This window comes from Ailuropoda melanoleuca, chromosome 5, assembly GCF_002007445.2.
Source record: "Ailuropoda melanoleuca isolate Jingjing chromosome 5, ASM200744v2, whole genome shotgun sequence".
Taxonomy (NCBI): Eukaryota; Metazoa; Chordata; class Mammalia; order Carnivora; family Ursidae; genus Ailuropoda; species Ailuropoda melanoleuca.
In genome coordinates, this window is record NC_048222.1 from 128953701 (window position 1) to 128974776 (window position 21076).

General features: G+C 34.1%; 1 protein-coding gene across 2 annotated transcripts in view; it reads right to left on the reverse strand.

Annotated features, from left to right (window-relative positions):
• Nucleotides 1-21076, reverse strand: part of ADAD1 (adenosine deaminase domain containing 1) — a 49057-nt gene that overhangs the window by 10979 nt on the left and 17002 nt on the right. For both annotated transcript variants that reach the window (XM_019804443.1, XM_002923819.2), the window contains exons 7-11: nt 19050-19173; nt 16965-17135; nt 15332-15561; nt 8410-8647; nt 2453-2585 (exon numbers count right to left, since the gene is read on the reverse strand). In XM_019804443.1, coding sequence (XP_019660002.1) covers nt 2453-2585; nt 8410-8647; nt 15332-15561; nt 16965-17135; nt 19050-19173 — 896 coding nt within the window. The remainder of the gene's footprint in view (nt 1-2452; nt 2586-8409; nt 8648-15331; nt 15562-16964; nt 17136-19049; nt 19174-21076) is intronic.

Sequence of the window (21076 nt, forward strand, 5' to 3'; positions counted from 1 at the left end):
TTATAAGAGCTGCTTTGAAGTCTTAGCTATATTTAACATTTAGACCCCCACTCAGAACGAGTTTCTATTATTTTTCCCTGAGTATAGGTTTCAGCATCCTGTTTTTTTATATATCCCATATTTTTTGGTTAAACTTTTTAGATAATATATTATAGAAACTCTGGATGCGGTTTTATTTTTTCTGAAGTTTTTTATTCTCTCTGGATGAGGTTTTATTTTTTCTGAAGTTTTTTTATTTTTAAATTTAGCTTGCTTAAATTGTGAGATCTGTTTTCTCCATGGTGTGTAGCTGCTGTTGGCCCTTCCTGGTTTTTTTATTCTTATTTTTATGTTTTAGCCTGGTTTCCTGCTGGTTAGCTACCCTATATCTGCATAGCTTAATGATAAATAAATGTTTTCAGTAGACACTGCTCAAGCACCTTAACCTATAAGGCATCTACCTTCTCATCAGTTTGTGTGTGGTGGGGGGGTGTACATAGTCCCTCCACCCTATCCATGGTTTTGCTTTCCCTGGTTTCAATTACCCACAGTCAACCGCAGTCTGGGAGCAGATGATCCTCCCTCTGATGTATCAGGAGGTCAATAGCAGCCTCATGCTACGTCACAGTGCCTACATCATTCACCTCACTTCATCTCATCAAATAAGCATTTTATCATTTCATATCATCACAAGAAAAAGAAAAATGAGTATAGCGCAATAAGATATTTTAAGAAAGAGACCATATAACTTTTATTACAATACACTGTTGTAATTGTTCTATTTAAATAATTGTTGTTAATCTCTTGTGCCTAATTTATAAATCAAACTTTATCATACATATGTATATATAAGAAAACAACAGTATATATAGGATTCAGTATTACCTGTGGTTTCAGGCATACGCTGGGGTTCTTGGTAGTATTCCCCACAGATAAGGAGAGACTAATGGATTAATGTTGCAGCCAGTTCTCTTTTACAGTTTCACTCTTTACTGGTTTCTATAGGGTCTTCCCTGCACAAGTGTAGGTTTTCATTCAGCCAAGGATATACGGAGAACTTATCTCAGCCCTTCCATGGCTCTTTCATTTTTAATAAAATCTACCTAAGTAAGGTACTAGTTGGTCCATCACTTGCTCCAAACAGGACTGCAATCTTGGGCCAGCAAAATTACTGATTTTCCTCATCTGTTTCCTACTAGGTTTGGCATATTAGCTGACAAAGCTTCAAATTTTTACCCTCTGCCCCAAATTGAGTCCACCCTCAAGCAACAAATCTACTACTTCCAGCTGCATCCTCACTCTAGTAAAAACTATAGTTCTTGCCATTCAAACTAGCAGAGAAGAGGAAGAGAGAACAGGAACAGCCTTGGGTGAAGGCACCACAAACTCCTGTTGTTCTTATCCAAAGCTCAAGCAGTTTTTCAATAATACACACTTCTGTCTTCAATTTCCAGAGTTGTGAAAGGTAGTTTTTTGACAATTTTGTCCAGTTTTTATACTTGGTTTTATAAATATGATCTGCAACTTCATGTCACCAAAGCCAGAAATTGCCTAAGCTTTTATACTTAAAAATGTGTGTATATACCCACAAATCTGCAGTTAATACAATTGTTTCACAGGTTGGGATTATAAAGTCTGAGCATTAAGATATTATTGAAATTAAAAGACTTTCATACAATACTAGATTATTGACTGAAACGGAATTTAGGTTACCAGAAACAATTTGTATTTAATAACTTGATGCCCTGGGTATATCATATTATGATAACATGGATCATGTCAGACTATATACCAAATAAAAAAACCTGATTAAAAAACACATCCAGTATATTTTTAAATATATGCATACACAAATATACATATATATGCAAAACACACAACAAGAAACTTAAAGAACATGCTTACAGGATTAAAAGTATCATAATTTGAATAGTAGGAAGGATTACAAGTACTATTTTTCCTATTTAAAAAAAATTTGCCAAATTCTCTATGCATTATATGTGTAATACTAAAAAAATAATATTTTTAAAGAGAGAAAAAGGCTATGTACATCATCTAATTAATCAGTCCCAAGTCACACGCTGAAATTAAAGCAGTTTCACAACTTTAAAATAGGAAAATTTATATGGATATCTTAATATATTATTTCAGAATACTTATAAAGTTTGCAGTTAATATATACAGAAGAAATTTTATTACCATTTTGTTTTCCTGGGTACGAAAACAGGTTTTGATCAAATATCATCAAAATAAGTACATAGCATACTAAGGTGGCTACTTTAAGTGGCAACACTCATTTACATATTCAATTTCTGGCATAGTCATTTAAAAATTAATTCTACTAGTACATGACAATACCTTATATTCAGGAACTATTTTAAGCAACTTCTCCTATGTCTCATTATCATAAAATTACATTTTTGTTGTCTTAAATTTTATTTCTATGATCAATTTCATTCCTTTAAGGACTTACCTTTGCCGCATGGTATGTACTAGCTTCAAGTAAATCTTCTTTTTTAGCTTCTTTGGCAAGCAGGTTAAATCGACTTAACATTGCAGCTTTACAAAGTCGACTTGCCATTGACACACCACTTTTAAATGGGGAACTAAAGTAGAAAGGAATGAAATATCCACTAATCATTATTCAAGGATTTATGTTGGCAATTGTAGAGATTGAAATCAACACAGAATCTACAAATATTTTTCTCAGTTATATACAATGAAGACAGTGAAAGATTTTTACACAAAAATCGTTCTGAATATTAATTACTTTCTGAAGCTAATTTCTTTTATTAAATTACAGCTTAAATTATTATAGTGTTGCATTAAAAATGAAAGAAGATGGATACTGGAACATTTTATTGTTTGAAGCAAAATTAATCTATGCTGATCCAAATTAAAACAGTGGTTGTACCAGAATTGACTGGAAAAAGGCACAGAAATATTTTCTGGAATGATGAAAATGTCCTGCATTTTAATGGGTGATGGTTATACAGGTGTATACATATATCAAAAGTCATGAAACTATATAGTACATTTCACTGCATTAAATTTTAACTCACTAAAAAAAATGAACTATATACACACCTCCTCATGACCTTCTTTCCATATACATGTATGTGCACACAGATATATTTTTGTTTCTAATAAAAGTGGATCTATAGACCATGAAATTTTTTGCTATAACTCTCTCTTCATTATATCTTATTAGTTGTTTTTTTATTTACAAAAATTCCCCAAATCCTTCATTCCTCCCTGTCTCCATACTCTTTATAATGTGACTTCTCACATTCTCCTCTCAGTAACTGTGGTTGATTTCCCCTCTGCTGCATTTGGGTTAGCTTTGTGACTTATTTTGGTGAATGGAATAGAGGTTGCGTCAGTACTGAAACTGGGCCTCATAGGTTTGTGTTTATTCTCTAGGGAATCCTTCCTCTGCCAAATGAGTTAGCTGGAACTAGTCTAGGGGAGGGTGAGACAACACATGGACCAGAGCCCTGTCATCCCTCTAAGATCAGCAAAATTAAATTTCAGTTAACCTACAGTTAACCCCAGATGAATGAGGGAGCCCCCCAAAATCCAGCTCAGTTGACCTAAAAACTTGTGAGCAGTAATTAATGATTATTTTAAGTCACTAAGTTTTGAGGTAGTTTTATATATAGCAATAGTTAACATATGCTCCTGTGTATGAAATCTATTGATCTCTTTATTAATATATTCACCATATTTTTTGTTGTAGTTTTACCAATGATTCTCCTGGGCTTTTCAGGTAGAATATGATACCATATGCAAAGAATGGTAATTTTACCCTCTCCCTTCCAATATTTTATAATCTCTAATTTCTTTCTCTTGTCCAAATGCTTTAAGTAAAATATTAACAACAGTAAACAATAATGTCTTGCTCTGGATGTTATCAATCATGATACTTTTGACGAATAAACACACATTTTATCCTTAACAAAAAATATCAAAACTATTGCTTTTTTATTACCTTTCTCTAGAATAACTGTAGCTATATTATATGCCTTAGAATTTATAGAGATGAATATGTGATTTCCTTAATTCAATTAATAAGGTGACTTATTTTTTTAACGACTTTATTTATTTGTCAGAGAGAGAATGAGAGCACAAGCAGGTGGAGCAGCAGGCAGAGGGAGAAGCAGGCTCCCCGCCAAGCAAGGAGTGAGGAGCTGGATGTGGGACTTGATCCAAGGACCCTGGGATCATGACCTGAGCAAAGGCAGACACTAAACCGACTGAGCCACCCAGGCGTCCATGAGCCACCCAGGCACCCCGGCAACTTAATAAGAATTTCTAATCTGGTATTATTTCTATTATGTTACTGATCCTCACTCCCACAAAAAATACTGATATTATTGTATAAAATATGTATTTTTTAATGTACTGCTACATTCTGCTTCCTAATATTTTATTTAGCTGTTTTGCTTGGATATAAAACAAAGTTTCATCTGTAACTTTTGTGGAGGGAGGGCAGCAATCTTCTATCAGATTTAAGTACCAGTGATACACATGCTTCATAAAAGGATTTTAATGTTTTCCCATCTTCTTATATAGCACTGGAAATTTCTGCTATTTAAAGGTTTAAAAATTCCTCTGAACCACCTCAGAATGGTGTTTTCTTTGAGGATAGGGCACCTTCTTGATAACTTTCTTATGAAAATAATCTGCTTAAGTTTTCCCCTCTTCTGTACCAGTTATAGAAATAATTTTTCCTAGAAATGTATGCATTTCACAAGGTTTTTAAAAATATTTACGTGGCTGAGCAAGTAAGTTTTACTGATTCTTTTACTCTTCTTTTTCTGTTATTTACTCCCTTATTATTTTATTAAATTTGATATTAGCTAGTGACATTTTTTCACAGAATCTGTCTTTTATTACGTCCAACTTTTTGTTATTTAGCTCTTTAAATTACATTTCTAGTTTGGCTGATTTCTTCATTCTGCTTATTTCCATTATCTCTTGATATAGCATCTGAATGAAGTACTAGCTTTTCCATTCAGCTTTGCTTTTGCTGTATATCCTACAAGTTCTGATATGTAATACTTTCAATAACCTTGTTTTCTAAATATTCTGTGGTTTCATTTTATATTTCCTCCTTGAGCCAAAAGTTAAAGGACTTTTTTCCCCAATGAAAGAAATTGCTAGTATACTGATTATGTTATTTACAGACTTACTGTTTCACAATCAGAAAATACTATCTACATTGCTTCTAACTTCTATTTAACTTCAACTTAGTTAACATATAGTGTATTATTAGTTTCAGGGTAGAGTTTAGTGATTCATCAGCTGCATATAACACTCAGTGCTCATCACAAGTGCCCTCCTTAATACCCATCACCCATTCAGGCCATCCTCCACCCACCTCCCCTCCAGGAACCCTCAGTTTGTTTCTTACAGTAAAGAGTCTCTTACGGTTTGCCTGTTTTTATCTTATTTTTCCTTCTCTTCCTCTATGCTGTTTTGTTTCTTAAATTCTACATGCATGAAATCACATAGTATTTGTCTTTCTCTGACTTATTTATCACTTAGCATAATCTATTCTAGTTCCATCCACACTGTTGCAAATGGCAAGATTTCATTGTTTTTGATGGATGAGTAATATTTCATTGTATATACATATACACCACATCTTCTTTATCCATTGATCTATCGATAGATATCTGTGCTCTTTCCATATTTTGACTATTGTGGACATTGCTGCTATAAACATTGGGGTGCATGTGCCCCTTCAAATCACTATTTTTCTGTCCTTTGGATAAATACCTGCTAGTGCAATGCTGGTCATAGGGTAGTTCTGTTTTTAACTTTGAGGAATCTCAATACTGTTTTCCACAGTGGCTGTGCCAGTTTGTTTCCAGCAACAGAGTAAGAGGATTCCCCTTTCTCCGTATCCTTCCCAATATCCATTGTTTCCTTTTGAGTTTTTCATTTTAGCCATTCTGACCAGTGTGAGATGGTATCTCATTGTGGTTTTGATTTCTATTTCCCTGATGATGAGTAGTGTTGAGCATTTTTTCACATGTCTGTTAGCCTTTTGTATGTCTTCTTTGGAGAAATGTCTATTCATGTCTTCTGCCCATTTCTTGACTGGATTTTTTGGGTTTTGGGTGTTGGGTTTGGTAAGTGCTTTATAGATTTTGGATAGTAGCCCTTGATCTGATATGTCATTTGCAAATATCTTTTCCCATTCCATAGGTTGCCTTTTAGCTTTGTTGATTGTTTCTTTTGCTGTGCAGAAGCTTTTCATCTTGATGAAATCCCAATAGTTCATTTTTGCTTTTGTTTCTTTCACCTCTGGAGACGGACGTGTCTAGTAGAAAGTTGCTGAGGGCTGAGGTCAAAGAGGTTGCTGCCTTTGTTCTCTAGGATTTTGATGGATTCCTGTCTCCCATTTAGGTCTTTCATCCATTTTGAATTTTTGTGTATGGTATAAGAAAGTGGTCCAGTTCCATTCTTCAGCATGTTGCTGTCCATTTTTCCCAACACCATTTGTTGAAGAGACTGTCTTTTTTTTCCTTTGGATATTCTTTCCTACTTCGTCAAAGATTAGCTAGCTGACTACAGAGTTGAGGTTCCACTTCTAGGTTCTCTCACTGCTTCTTTCAGAATTTGAGATTTTCTTTGTGGCCTAACATAGGATCAATTTTTTTCAATATTCTGTAGAATCTTCAAAAGTATGTTTACGGACAGTTTTGTGTAAGTTAATCAAATCTACCTTTCTGCTATTTAAAACCACTAATATCCTTGTTTATTGTTTTGTCTATTTGATCATGAACTGAAAGGTCAATTACTGTCTCAACTAGTAGTGGATTTCTATTTTTCCTTCTCTTCTGTAACTTCTGCTTTATGAATACCGGTACTATGTTATTTGTTGCATAGATATCCATTACTGTTTTTTCTTCCTTGTGAATTATACATTATAATAATAAATTATCCTTTGCCTTATGTAATGCTTTGGAGCTGAACTACACCTTGTCTAATATTTAGATCACATCTGCTCTCTTCATTTGTAATCATCTGGCAAGCATTTAGCTATAATAAATTAGTTAAGCTCATTTTACATTAATTTCAGCTGTTATGCTCATATTTTATCTGCTTTCAGTAGAAGACTTCTTAATGTCTTATCAAAGACTTGTTTTGTTTGTATGTGTATAGGTTGTCCATTATTAAGAGCTGATTCAAGGCAAGAAAAGTGTAATCCACGCTAGTTGAAATAATCAATAATAAGCCTGAGTTCATACCAAGACACTTTTGTATGTGGTCTTAATTTAAACCCATCTTTCACAAAGAAAGCTTAGGCAGTTTAGGCAATTAAATTTTTAACATTATTCATTACCTCATTATAAATATATGGTCACGCTGAAAGAACAGTTTTGTTTTACTTGATAATCAATGCCAGGGATACTATAAAGAAATGTCTAAAAGGCACAGCATATTATGGTTACTGATAAGGGCTTTGAAAATAAAATGTCTAGATAAGAACTCCAGCTGTGTTACTTACTATTTGGGTGACTTTAAGCAAGATATTAAACCTAGCTTGAATCACTTTTTCTGAAAAAGAGCAACATTACCATCCAACCTACAGGGTTATTATAAGAAGGCAATACAACCTAGTACATTAGTTTTCACTTTTAAGTATATGTAAGTAATACTTGAAAACACGTGTCAAAAATACAGATTCTCAGTCTCAGATCCAGAAATTCAGATTCAGTAAGAGAAAATGAATTTTTAAAACAAATACATTATGTGATTCCAGTGTTAATTAAAATCACAAAAAGATACTTAGAAAAATATAGGTTCTGGAGGCTGATTTTGAATGCTGGCTCCATTCAACTTACTATGTAACTTCAGTAAGTTATAGAACTTCTCCAGGTCTTCTTCTCATCAGAAAAAAAGAATGTTTTGTCTTGTTTTTTTAAATTAGCACAATGCCCACAAAATCATTGCACTCAATGATAACTATTGTTATTGTTCAGAAATCAAAAAACACCTAAAAAGTTAGAATAATTTTAAAAGTTCTATTAAAATGCATTTTTCCTTAATATTTTTAAAGGTTTTGTTTTGCTTTTATTATAGCATAGGTGGAGGTAGATTTACTGTGAAGCTTAACTTTCTGGGCCCCTTACACTTGCACAGGCCCCTTCTAAATATAGCTGACCCTAGAACAGCATGGGTTTTAAACAGCACAGGTCCTTTTATATGCAGATTTTTTTCTGATAAATACAGTATTATAAATGTATTTTCTCTTCCTTAAGATCTTTTTTTTAATTTAAATTCCAGTTAGCCAATACACTGTAATGTTAGTTTCAGGTGTACAATTTAGTAATTCAAAACTTAATACAACACCCGTTGCTCACCACATGTGTCCTGCTTAAATATGCGATTGTAAAAGAAATTAGTAATGCTAACCTTTCAGTGATTTTTCCACTTAGGCCATCCACAATCTCCAAAGAAATGTCCCCCTGTGCCCAATTCAGACTCAGGGTTTTATATTCCAAGTTTGTTTGAAGTGGATATGCAGAAGGTACTAAACTAACATGAGGTCTGTTGACCAAGTAAAACATGGGAAGTTTTGAAGTGAGTGCATCATCGACCCGTTGCTTTACAGCAATTTCTAAACCTCTAGTATCACCGCAATTCCCATCACCTAGAAAGTAAAAACAAAATACTCAGAAATTCAATATCAAAAGACTAGACCAAAAAAAAAAAAAAAAGAAAGAAACAGTCTAGTCTATTTATCTTTTATCTTGCAACCTTCCTTTCCTACTACTCAGCAGCTACTTCTATTTTCTTTACCAGAACCAGGACAAGGTAACAATGGTCATAATTTCCATTCAAAAAAGAATCTACAGAAAATAACTGACATTTCAGTGAATAAAAGTGAAGAGCCAGAACTGACCCAGAAAAAAATACAGTACTTTTTACAGGGTTCTCTCAGAGAGAATTGGCTCCTCCTGTCTTGATTTCTCAGATCACATTAAGAAACAAGCAAACAATACAGGAGATAAATGCGGCTGAGAGATGGTTGGTGAGATTAAGTTATTTTTCCACATCTAAGGGCCACAAATTACAACGAATCCAGGACCACAATGTTACCAGTTTCACAACACAAAATAAGCTAAATAATGACCATTTCCAGTTACAATTTTGCCCAATACCAAAACCTTTGAGTTTTCAGTTAAAATAATTGTTGAAAGCTCAAAAAGATGTAATATCATTAGTATAGTATAAAATAGTAGGCTGATCAAACTTAAAATAGAAGTTAGACAAGTCATTCCTATTTAAAAATTAGTAATTCAAAAATAGATCTTTTTTCTCCTTAGAGAAAAGGGTCAGAAGTTCTCACAAAGAGAAATTTTACACACCACTAAACATTACTTCACAAAGTTTTGTTTCCATACATTGGAACTGTTGAGATGGCTACTGGTCTTACATTCATTATGACTATTTGGAAACTAGAAAATGATGTAAAAAGAACATGAACTGCTGTTGACACCCTTTTTCTAAGCACTCCTTTGTGTTTTTTTTAATCCCAGTAACATACAGTGTTAGTTTCAGGTATATAATATACAGATTCAACAATTTTATATATTACTTGACACTCATCAAGATGTGTACTCTTAATCCCCATCATGTACTTCACTCATCCCCCCACCTATCACCCCTCCTCTCTGTCTGTTCTCTATAGTTAAGAGTCTGTATTCTGGTTTGTCTTTTTTTTTTTTTCTTGCTTGTTTCTGAAATTCCACATGAGTGAAATCATATAGTATTTGTCTTTCTCTGACTTATTTCACTTAGCATTATACCCTCTAGATTCATCCATGCTGTTGCAAATAGCAAGATTTCATTCTTTTTTATGGCTGAGTAATATTCCATTGTATGTATATACCACATCTTCTTTATTCATCTATCAATAGATACTAAGTATTCCATTGAACATTCCAAATTAAGAAATACTAACAAATGAAGACCAGTTAAAAATATGCTTGGGCACAAAAAAAAAAAAAAAGATATACTTGGGCACAAACAGTTGGGAAGAAATAAGGTCTGTGGAATAGTCACTGTACCTAAAATGAACAGAAGACATGGATTCAAAAGAAAATGTTACCTATTATTACACACTGTGCTACAAACTAAATGTGTCTCCATAAGATTAATGTTAAAACCTAATTCCTAATGTGATAGTTGGCCTTTGTGAGGTACCCTTGTAAAAGAGGCTCTCACCCCTGCTACAGTATCAGGACACAGTGAGAAAATAGGCATCTATGAATCAGGAAGTGGGCCCTCACCAGACACTGAATCTGCTAAAACCTTGATCCTGGAATTTCTAGACTTTAGAACTATGAGAAACACATGTTTGTTGTTTAAGACACCCAGTCTGTGGAATTTGTAGCATCCCAAACAGACTATGACACACTGTAATGAGATAATGGCACTATTTGTGTCTAAAATACCAAGACACATGTGGAAAAAAAAACCACCCTGCAAGTCAAATTCCATTTAAGATTCCTTACATACCAAATTGTTTCACCTAAATGTTTTAATAGGGTGGTATAAAAGCAATAATGTAATAGAAAAAAAGTATACTAATATTAGAAATTTTACTTTTCCCCTTTATATATGTATGCTTTAACTATTAACTAAATCTGAAGTATGGTTTTGGTTATATCTTGAGGCTAAATCTTGTTCCTGGAAAAATATAGCTCTAAAATCATGTCATAAAATAGGGAAAGTTTGGTTTATCTCAAGTCATCTAAAATAACATGAAACTCAAAGGTGAAGTCAAAAATTAAATCTATTCAAGGACCATAGTTGACCTGACCGGACAGCATTTTATACAGAAAAGATTCTCAGGAGCTTAATCTACCATAATTGTAATATAAGTCAGCAGAAATGGTTGCTGAAACAGCTGTTAAAAACTGAGGCTGCATGAATAAGAATAAAGTATATAAATCAAAGAATCAAACATTAAAGAACTATGCACTGGTCCTACCATATCTGGAACATCATAATCAGTCTGAGGCATTACATTTTACCACCACCACCCATATGTCACAGAACATCCAGAGGAAAAAAATCACGTTCCTGTGAAACACAAATGTGTGGCTAGGAGAAGACATAAAGGCAAGAAGTATCTTGCCTTTGTACTCATAATGCTCACTCTGTATTTTATTACATGAATGGTATCCCTGAGAATAATGCAACAGTGCACAAAACCTAGCATATAGTAGGGAGCTCAATAAATACCCGATGAAAAAAGAATATAAAAGATTAGATTATCAGACAGCAGTAACTATCAATCCTGGATGCACATTAGAATCTTGAGGGATTGGGATATTAATACCAATGCCATTCTCNAGGGAGCTCAATAAATACCCGATGAAAAAAGAATATAAAAGATTAGATTATCAGACAGCAGTAACTATCAATCCTGGATGCACATTAGAATCTTGAGGGATTGGGATATTAATACCAATGCCATTCTCACATTATTCTAAAAGCTTCCTGGGTGAACATAAAATGCAACAAGCATAAAGAATAAAATTTATTTTTCAAGTGTTCCAGTCAATTAGATTTAAGTAGAAAAATAAAAGCACTTTCAAGAACAAAACATGCTGACTCTAACCATTTATTCATGATATATTTACTAACCCCTTGCACAAACTAGATCAAGATGACTGTGGCAAAGCATCTGCCTTCAAGAGTGTGAAGTTTTTTTTTTGTTTTTTGTTTTTTGTTTTTTTTAAAGATTTTATTTATTTATTTGACAGAGATAGAGACAGCCAGCGAGAGAGGGAACACAAGCAGGGGGAGTGGGAGAGGAAGAAGCAGGCTCATAGCGGAGGAGCCTGATGTGGGGCTTGATCCCATAACGCAGGGATCACGCCCTGAGCCAAAGGCAGACGCTTAACGACTGCACCACCCAGGTGCCCCCAAGAGTGTGAAGTTTAACAGACATAGCAGTGAGATTCTAGTCACTTGCTATGCTCAGACAAAGCTATCAGAGCTCAATTTAATACAAAAAGCAACAGCATGGGAAGTTATAAAACTGGTTTTGAGTCCAGGCTCTGCCAACAGGCAAACTGAATGACTTGGAGCAATTATTTTATTAACACTATGAACCTCCTATTATTGATCTTTAAAAAAAAAAAAAAGAAAGAAAAGAAAGAAATAAATAACAGAATCACTAAGGTTATCAAAGTCCATAAACTATGTTTAAAACAGATTCTTTCACTAGGCGGGAATTAGCAAATGGTATTCTTTATAATCCAAAAGTACAATTCAAATAAGTGTATTAAAAGAACTGGATGGAAATACCTGTGGACAAACACTCTTGAAATATTCAGACAGATGAGCTTACCATAATAGAATGCCAAATTTGCAAAATATACCTTAAAAAGCTTGAAAACTAATATAAATCCAGCTGTTTTTAAGTACTTAAGCAAAGTGAATTTTCCTCCTAATATGGATTTATTTTTTTTTTTAAGATTTTATTTGAGAGAGAGAAAGAGAGTGCACGTGCATGAGCAGGGGGCAGGGCAGAGGGAGAGAATCTCAAGCAGATTCTGCACTGAGCACAGAGCCCCATGCTGGGGCTGGATACCACAACCCTGAGATCATGACCTGAGCCAAAATCATGAGTTGGAAAACGTAATACTTTCCCAATGGTAATTGATCTAGTAAATAAAGTTTTTAAGAATTAAAGAACTGTAAAAGATTTCATTAGACTTGTGAGAAAACAGGATGAGGTCGTTATCCTCAAAGAATTAGATTTAACTTATATTGTCAGTTAACAGAATTAAAGGGAAGCAAATTTCAATTCTAAATAAGGAGGAATTTTTTAAAAAACAACTGGGACTATTCAATTAATTAGAATAGACTGGTTTTAAATCCTACACTCCACATTACTGGATGCTTTTAAACTAGGGTTAGATGATGTTCTATCAGGAATGGCATAAAAAAATTTTATATACTAAATGAGAAACTGTACTAGACTACTAATAAAGTTCAGTGAACTCTGAAGATTCTTTTAGCTCTCTAAATTTCTCTCTTCTAGTGTACAGAAACTTTAAATGAGTATTTCTCAAAGAGCCATTCACATCATCTGTATCAGAATCACCTCGTGGTGCTTTTAAAATGTATATTCCTCTGTCTCAAAACTCCTACCCCCTCGCCCAGACACAGAATAGAGATCTTAAGAGGTCCAAAAATCTGCATTTTTTACCAACAAATTAAACACATTAAAATCATTTAGGTTGTACCAGACAGAGCACCAATTATGCTTTGTGTCCCACAAAGATGCCAAGGAAGAGAAAAGAAATAATTTTACGAAGTCTTATATAATGTTTTTATTGTTACACGGTGTTCCCCATTGTTAGGTGCAAGATGACACTCAAAACGACAAGAGATTTATTTTTTAAGCTCCTATCCCAAACCACTAACTAAATACTAAATAATTTTACAAGAACCTATATTCATCCCTTTAAGAAACTAAATATAGTATGGAGTTATGTCATATAAATGACAAATTTTACAATATTTTTTTCACCAAAGTCAAAGAAAGCTGTGATTCTAGAGAAAGCATAGACAATTCTTAGACACTTAATAGACATGCAAGAAAAAAATAGCCTTTCTTAAAGGAGACTGAAAAAATTTTAAGTGCCTGAGAGAGTGTATCAGACCTGACTAAAAGAAAACAAGGCAAAAAACTTTAGTAAGCAAATTAAGTCTAAGAAATGTATCATCTACAAGAATATATGTCTGGAAAAAGTAGATTTAGAAGTAACTACTCTTGAGGGTAAGAATAATTGCAATTATCATATATTACCAGTGGGAATGTGGAGTGTAACTTAGTAACATTTTTCAAAATTGCAAATGCATACATCTTTACCTGTGATTCTACTTCCAGAAATTCATCTTAGAGATAGATATACTTCTACATGTGCAAATAACAAACATAAAAAGGTCACATACTATAGCATTTTGGTAGCTGAAAAAAATTAGAAACAATCTAAAATTCCCTCAACCTACAAGTGGTTAAACAAATTATCATACCTTTATACAAAGAAATACCATACAGTGAGACACAAATAATAATGAAGAAATTCTTTACATACTTGAGATGGAAATATTTCCAAGATAAATTATTAAATGAAAAAAGCAAGATGCAGAAAAGCATGAAGTGTATTATCTATTCATACAAAACACAAAAAGAAAAAAAAAGAAAAGAAAAAGAATATGCATTTACTTCTATAAGTATAAACTATCTTTGGAAAGAACAACAACAAACTAGTAACAATGAACGCCACAGAAGAAAAATGGGTGCCTGGGGCACTAGGATGGGAGGGAAACTTCACTGAAAACCCTTCTGAATCCTTTGAATTGTGAATCAAGTAATGCATTTTCTATACAAAGAGAATAAGCTTAATGTTAGAAAATAAATAACCATTTTCCTTTTTACAATTTATTAAAGCCAAACAAGAATAGCATCTTGTATACACATGGAACTGAAAAAATATTACCTGTAAGAGAAATTCCTAAGAAATGGGCATAAAATATATAAAGAACAAAAAATTAATTTAAAAACCCAGAAATATCAACACCTAAAACAAAAATATTCTCATAAGAAGATCTCAATCTTACACATGCAATTGTTATAAAAAATTAATGTCAAGCAAAGAAGAACCAAGTAACAGTAGTATTTAAAGTGTTTCACAGAATAAATTAAAGTTTTGCAACACTCAGTGCTTTATGAAAACTATACAAATGGGCCCCCAAATTGTTTATTGGCATAATGTCTGAAAAACCATTCAAATATAATTATGTAAGTCTGTAATACTTCCCCCCCTAAGAAAGTAAATTACTAATTTGCATTATTTATCTTGTGTTCTAGTCACTTCCAACTCATTTGACAAATTAAAAGGATCCAGATCATAACCAAATGTGTGGAAAAGGTAGCAAAAAAACCAATGGACATTTAAGATTTTTCTTATTTTAAGGATAATTAAATATAAGCTTTTAGACTTGAGAAGTTCAAGAAAACATCTTTTTCCAAAAGAAAGGGGTGAATTTAAATGTTGTGCAAACAAAAGTGTGAGTTCAAGGTATAATACATCTAACTGGCTAATTTAAAATATTATTCTCTTCCTGATAAGAAGTCATATTACACCAAGTATGATCACAAGTTACCATGAAATGAAAAGCTCAATGAAACAATGATTTTTTTTTAACCTTAAATAAAGGATCATGTATGCAAAATCCAATTTTATACGGATAAATAAAATATATTTACTTAGTGAAAGAGGCCAGGAAGTACTAAAATCCCACTCACCAACAAGTATACTGCTGATATAAACTGGCTGTATAAAGTGACTCAGCAATGCTCCCTGTACACCAAGTACTTCCCATCTTGTCAATTTGTCACTAGAGGACATACTGCTTACTCTGTTAACAACATCTGCAGGACAGTAGACAGTCAGATAAATTTTGCCTTCAACAACCACATGGAGACTCAGTTCTTCGTTGGCTTCAAATGCAGATATAGAATGTGGATTAAGACGCCTAGAAAAAGGAAAGGTTTTTTTCCTTTAAAAAACAAAGCATACAAAGTGGAATATTACTCAGCCATGCCACTTGCAATGGCATGCATGGAGCTAGAGGGTATTATGCTAAACAAAATAAGTCAGAGAAAGACAAATACCATATGATTTCACTCATATGTGAAATAAGTCAGAGAAAGACAAATACCATATGATTTCACTCATATGTGGAATTTAAGAGATAAAACAAATGAGCAAAGGGGAAAAAAGGAGGGGGGGAAACCAAGAAACAGACTTTTAACTATAGAGAACACACTGATGGTTACCAGAGGGGAAGGGGGTGGGGAGATGGGTGAAATAGGTGATGGGGATTAAGGAGTGCACTTGTGTTGAGCACTGGGTGTTGTATGGTAGTATTAAATCACTATACTGCACACCTGAAACTAATATTACACTGTATGTTAACTGGAATTTAAATAAAAAATTTAAAAATAAAAATATACGTACTTAAGAATTGTTGTCAAATATGTCTAACTTGCCAGTGTACATTTAATTCTAGCAACAGAAAAAGATGCAAAACTAAAGCAAGGTAGGAATGGAGTGACTTGGTTCCACAAGATTAATACCAAACAGAAATTAACCATATTTAGAGCTTCTTGCAAAGATAAATTCTTTTTACTGCCTTTGTGTCCCTTAAAATCAAATGAAAACCTAATTTTTGTTGCTACCACAGTTATTTTTTTTCTCTGTATGAAAATTTTCAAAAACTACAAAGAGAATGAAGGGAAAAAACCCTGACAATTTGTATTCAAGATTCTTCTCCAATAAAATATGTTAAAAAAATAAAATGTAATATCATTTGTCCTGAATTTTTTCTCCAGGAACATTCCTTGCCCTTGTTTTCAAATGTGTAACTGGAAGAATCTGTAACAAAATATTAGCCATGGTTATCTCTAGACGGTCAGACTTGCTTTCTCCTTTGTGCTTGCCTGTACTGTTTAAATCTCACGCTGATGCTACCCGTTGATCAAGATAACGAAGTTTTGGCTACAGATTGACCAGAAAGACAAACTGCATTTCTTAGCTCCTGTATTAGTATGTGAGAGTACATAAATCCATGCTTTCCTAACATTTATGAAGTCTTAGAACTCGAAAGAAAAAAATTTTCAACAGCATAGAAAGTGGTAAATTACATGGAATGTTTTAGTAGTAGTAACAGATCAGATTGAATGGAGGGGGAGGAGTGGAGAAGTCGTAATAGATCAGATCGGATTGAGTGGTCCTCTAGCAGGCCACAAATAACACCTCGAGGCAAAGGGAGAATACGAATAGACAAGAATTTACTTGTTCTGTTGCTGTAGGGATTCAGAATACATGAGATAGAGCCATCTTGACTGTTTTAAAAACAACTTCCATGATACTTACAATTGTGACTTAATCTGGGCTGACCCTTTAGGCAACTGGTTCATATAGAGATAAATGTTAATAATCTGTTTGAGACTGAGTAGATTAGAAGCTGGTTCTGTACAAAATATTGATTTTTCCATCATAGCAGGATTTTTGCTGTAGAAGAGTAGAAGTTGTCTATAAAAGTACCTAAAATAAAAGGGTTATAACTTAATCAAATGATAAAATTTTAAAGTAATTTATCTTAAGCATCGTATTCTCACGTGTGCTGATCAATGTCCCTCCCTGTGTGGAAAGTTTTGATATTGATAAGAACTCCTAAAATAACTTTAGCCTTATTTAATGAAGAGTTAAATCCCAAAAGAAGTCCTCAATTGGAGCCCAGTCTGACATGTGACCTGCCTAAAAGTGCCATTCCTTGACTACCATTCCACTCATTTCGTGTGAGTCCCCAACTGTCATATCCTGCAGAAGACCCATTTCTCTAGTGATCCCTCTCTTTGTTCTCAGACAGTTCTGCTCTCAGCCTCCAACCTGGAGTGTCAAAATTCTGCCTTGCTTCTATTTTCCTTTCCCCACCAAAACAGACAGACAACAACTGTGGTTCCTGCTCCTTAGTGGTTTTAAAGACAAAAACACAGAAGTACAAGAACAACAGAATGAAGACTGTACGTTATATAAAGAAGTGAAACAAATCTCCTGAAAAACTAATACTAATCAAATGAGGGGACTAATACTATTTTGATTATTAAAAAAAAAAACATGATTTTATTCCTTTCATCAGAAATAATAAGAAAATTCAGCACAAGCATAAAATAGGGCCAAGCATGGTAAGAAATGAACATAAAAGAGGTAATTTTAAAGAGGTCAAATATGCACCAATGAGGATTAGAGGACAATGACTTGCATTACCTTCCTGGATTTCCCTAAAACTTTCCTTTTAAGATAACAGGATTCTTTCCTTATAGAGATATGTACTTAAGTTTTTCAGACAAAATAATGTCTAAATTTGTTTTAAAATACTCTACCAAAGAAAATACCACCAACAAAAAGTGAGGATGCATAGGTTAAATAAGAACAGCAGAATGCCGATAAATGGATATGCTGATAATTGGATATGATCACTTGGTACTGGTATCAGAATGCTGATAACTGAATGATATAATTCATTATCTTATTCTTGGGTTTGAAATTTTCCATAAAAAAGTTTTATAAAAAGTAAGTTCAATGGCTTAACAGAACCACAATCTGATGGATCCTGGAGAAAATAACAAATTTCTCACTTTTCATATGAAGGGACTTCTAAAGAGTAACATTCCTGGCTTCTCTCTCCTACCTGCTCTTCACTCCTTTTCTAAGGAGGAGAGTGACTACTGAAGAATTTGGGGAAAGAAACTAGGCATGCTCCCTTTTCTCCCTCTTTGAGATCTGCCAGTCTGTACAAACGTATAGTTATAAAACAAGTCAGGAGGATGAGAAGTATAGCATAGGGAACAGTGCCAATAATACCATGATAACATCATATGCTGACAGATGGTGACTACATTTACCATGGTGGTGAGTGTGGTGAGTGTTGAACATTAACATGTGTAACATTGTATGTCAACTATACTTCAATTTAAAAAAGAAAAAGAATAGAAAAAAGAAAAGAATACTGTATCTACGTTCTGCTATATAAAACTTTGCACAGACCTCATGAATGGAAACTGGTTTCTGGCGCTGTCTTTGGATAAATATGACTAATTCAGGGTGGTGACTATTACCAAGACTACTTGGTCCCAATATAAAGCTATATATTACAATTACTTTGTTCAGTAATAAAGAGAGTATATTTAAAAAAAGTTGTAGAACTCTTAAAACTGAGTTCATAAGGTCTTGATAATAGAAACCACTAAAATCCACAGATTATACAGACACTGCAGTTACTGTAAGGTTTTAAAAAATGACCTGGAAATAATCAGATGACTTGGATAAGTAAGAGACTGTCATATCCATGGCTCAATGATCCCTAAAATTCCATTTGTAAATAAAGACACCGATATGTGTTTACTTTGAGCTGAAAGCATTACTATTTGGTGGCATTAAATATATATGTTACCTTACCTAAGGAGAGACCTTCTTGCTGTAACAATAGCATGAGTGTCGTGCAACACTCTTCCATTTGGCTTAACGCACTGGCTATAATTGTATTCACCTGTGCCTATAGCTACAACTTCATGCTGTCCAGCTGAAAGGAAAAGGTTAACAGTAGGTTATTTTGACTTCCCTCTTTCCTATGTTCAACCTCTACCTTACCATTTTAAAGTTACTTATATTGACCAAAAAGATGGAAAAATTCCAGTTTCACAGAAGAGTTCAAGAGTCTTCTAGGAACCAATTTTTTTTAATAGTTCAATAAAATTCAATTAAAAAGGCAATTATAATAGTTCATCTAAAACTTTACCACAATCAATAGAATAATGAGATATCCTTAGTTTTCAAACATGCATTTATTTCTTCTACTTCTAGATATGTTTGGCTTACGAGAGACATCATTTGCCATTCTACTTCTGCCTTAAAGTTATCTATAGTGGCTCTATTTTTTTCTTAATCCACTCAAATTCTCTACAAATCATAGTTTATCTGTTCTACTGATACTGCTTTTTTAAAGATTTTTATTTATTTGAGAGAGAGAGTGTGTGCACGAGCAGAGGCGGGGGGAGCAGAGGGAGAAGGAGAAGCAGACTCCTCACTAGGAGAGAGCCCGACCCAGGGCTCAATCCCAGGACCCCAAGATCATGACCTGAGCCGAAGGTAGATGCTTTAACTGACTGAGTCCCCCAGGAACCCCTGAAACTGGTTTTTAAAGAAAAAAGCACCTTATTCTTTTTCTAATAGTTTCACTCCATTTACTTTTTGCTGTACCCCATTTGAGATTTCCTTGAAACTCTATGCTCTGATTATACAATTCTTTTTTCCTTTCACATCCTAACTATGAGGCCTTTCTATAGCGTAGTCACTAAGTTCATTGCTCTTTCTTCTCTAGAATATTCTCCTCTTGCTTTTTCTTTTACTTCTGTGTTGATGATTTCAGAAAATCTCTAATCTTAGACTTTCAAACAAAGTTCAGTTTCAGGGGTGGCTAGGTGGCTCAGTCAGTTGCGTCGAACTCTCGATTTTGGCTCAGGTCATGATCTCAGGGCTGTGAGATGGAGCCCCGCAAGATGGAGTCCAGAGTCGGGAGATTCAGCAGGAAGTCTGCTTGAGATTTTCTCTCTCCCTGTCCCTCTGCCCCTCCTCCCGCTCACATGCTCACACACACTCTTTAAAATAAATAAATCTTTAAAAAAAAGAATAAAGTTTCACATTTGCAAATACCTAAAGGACTTTCATTAGTTCAACAAAAACTGCTGAGGTCCTACCAAGTTCCAGGTGTTCAAGTAGATGCTAGGAATAAAATGTTGAGCAAGACATGCCCTCATGAAGCTTCTAATAGGAGAGACAGAAAAAGACTAAAGAAACCAAAAACTGTGATACGTGCTTTAAAGGAAAAAAGTATGGAGCCCATGTAAAGAATAATGGTGTGTGTGGGGGGAAGGTTAGCTCATGTAAACTAGTTGTGGAATCTCTCCTTATGAAACTGAAATTTAAGTTTCAGTACGAGGAGTAAGCAGCATGAGTGAGGTAAAGGGTGCTGCAGTCAAAAGAAAGAGCTTGTGCAGACCCTGGGCAAAGAGGGACCAGCAGAGCTGCTTCAGTAAAGAGTGAAGGGAATGGCATAAGATGAAGTTAGAGAAGGACGCATCAGAAACCATGCTAAGGAGTCTATGGATTTTATCTAAGAGCTATGGTGAAGCTACTGAGGGTAACGGATTGAAAACCACATTGGGTTACATTTTAAGACCCCTCCTATACCTGGAGAATGCTATAAGTCCAAGAAGCTGAAGACATAATGACTTAAGACTTGAGAAATGAAGATGGTTGGAAAAGAATAATCAGATCTGATAGTTTAGAGACATAATAGAACTTACAGATAAATTTTAGGGTGTTAGGGAAAGGACTTAGTCTTTTAGTCTGAGCAACTGGGAAAATGCCATTTACTGAGATGGAAAAAGCTGGAGGAGGAATTAAAATTAGATGGGAAAAATAAA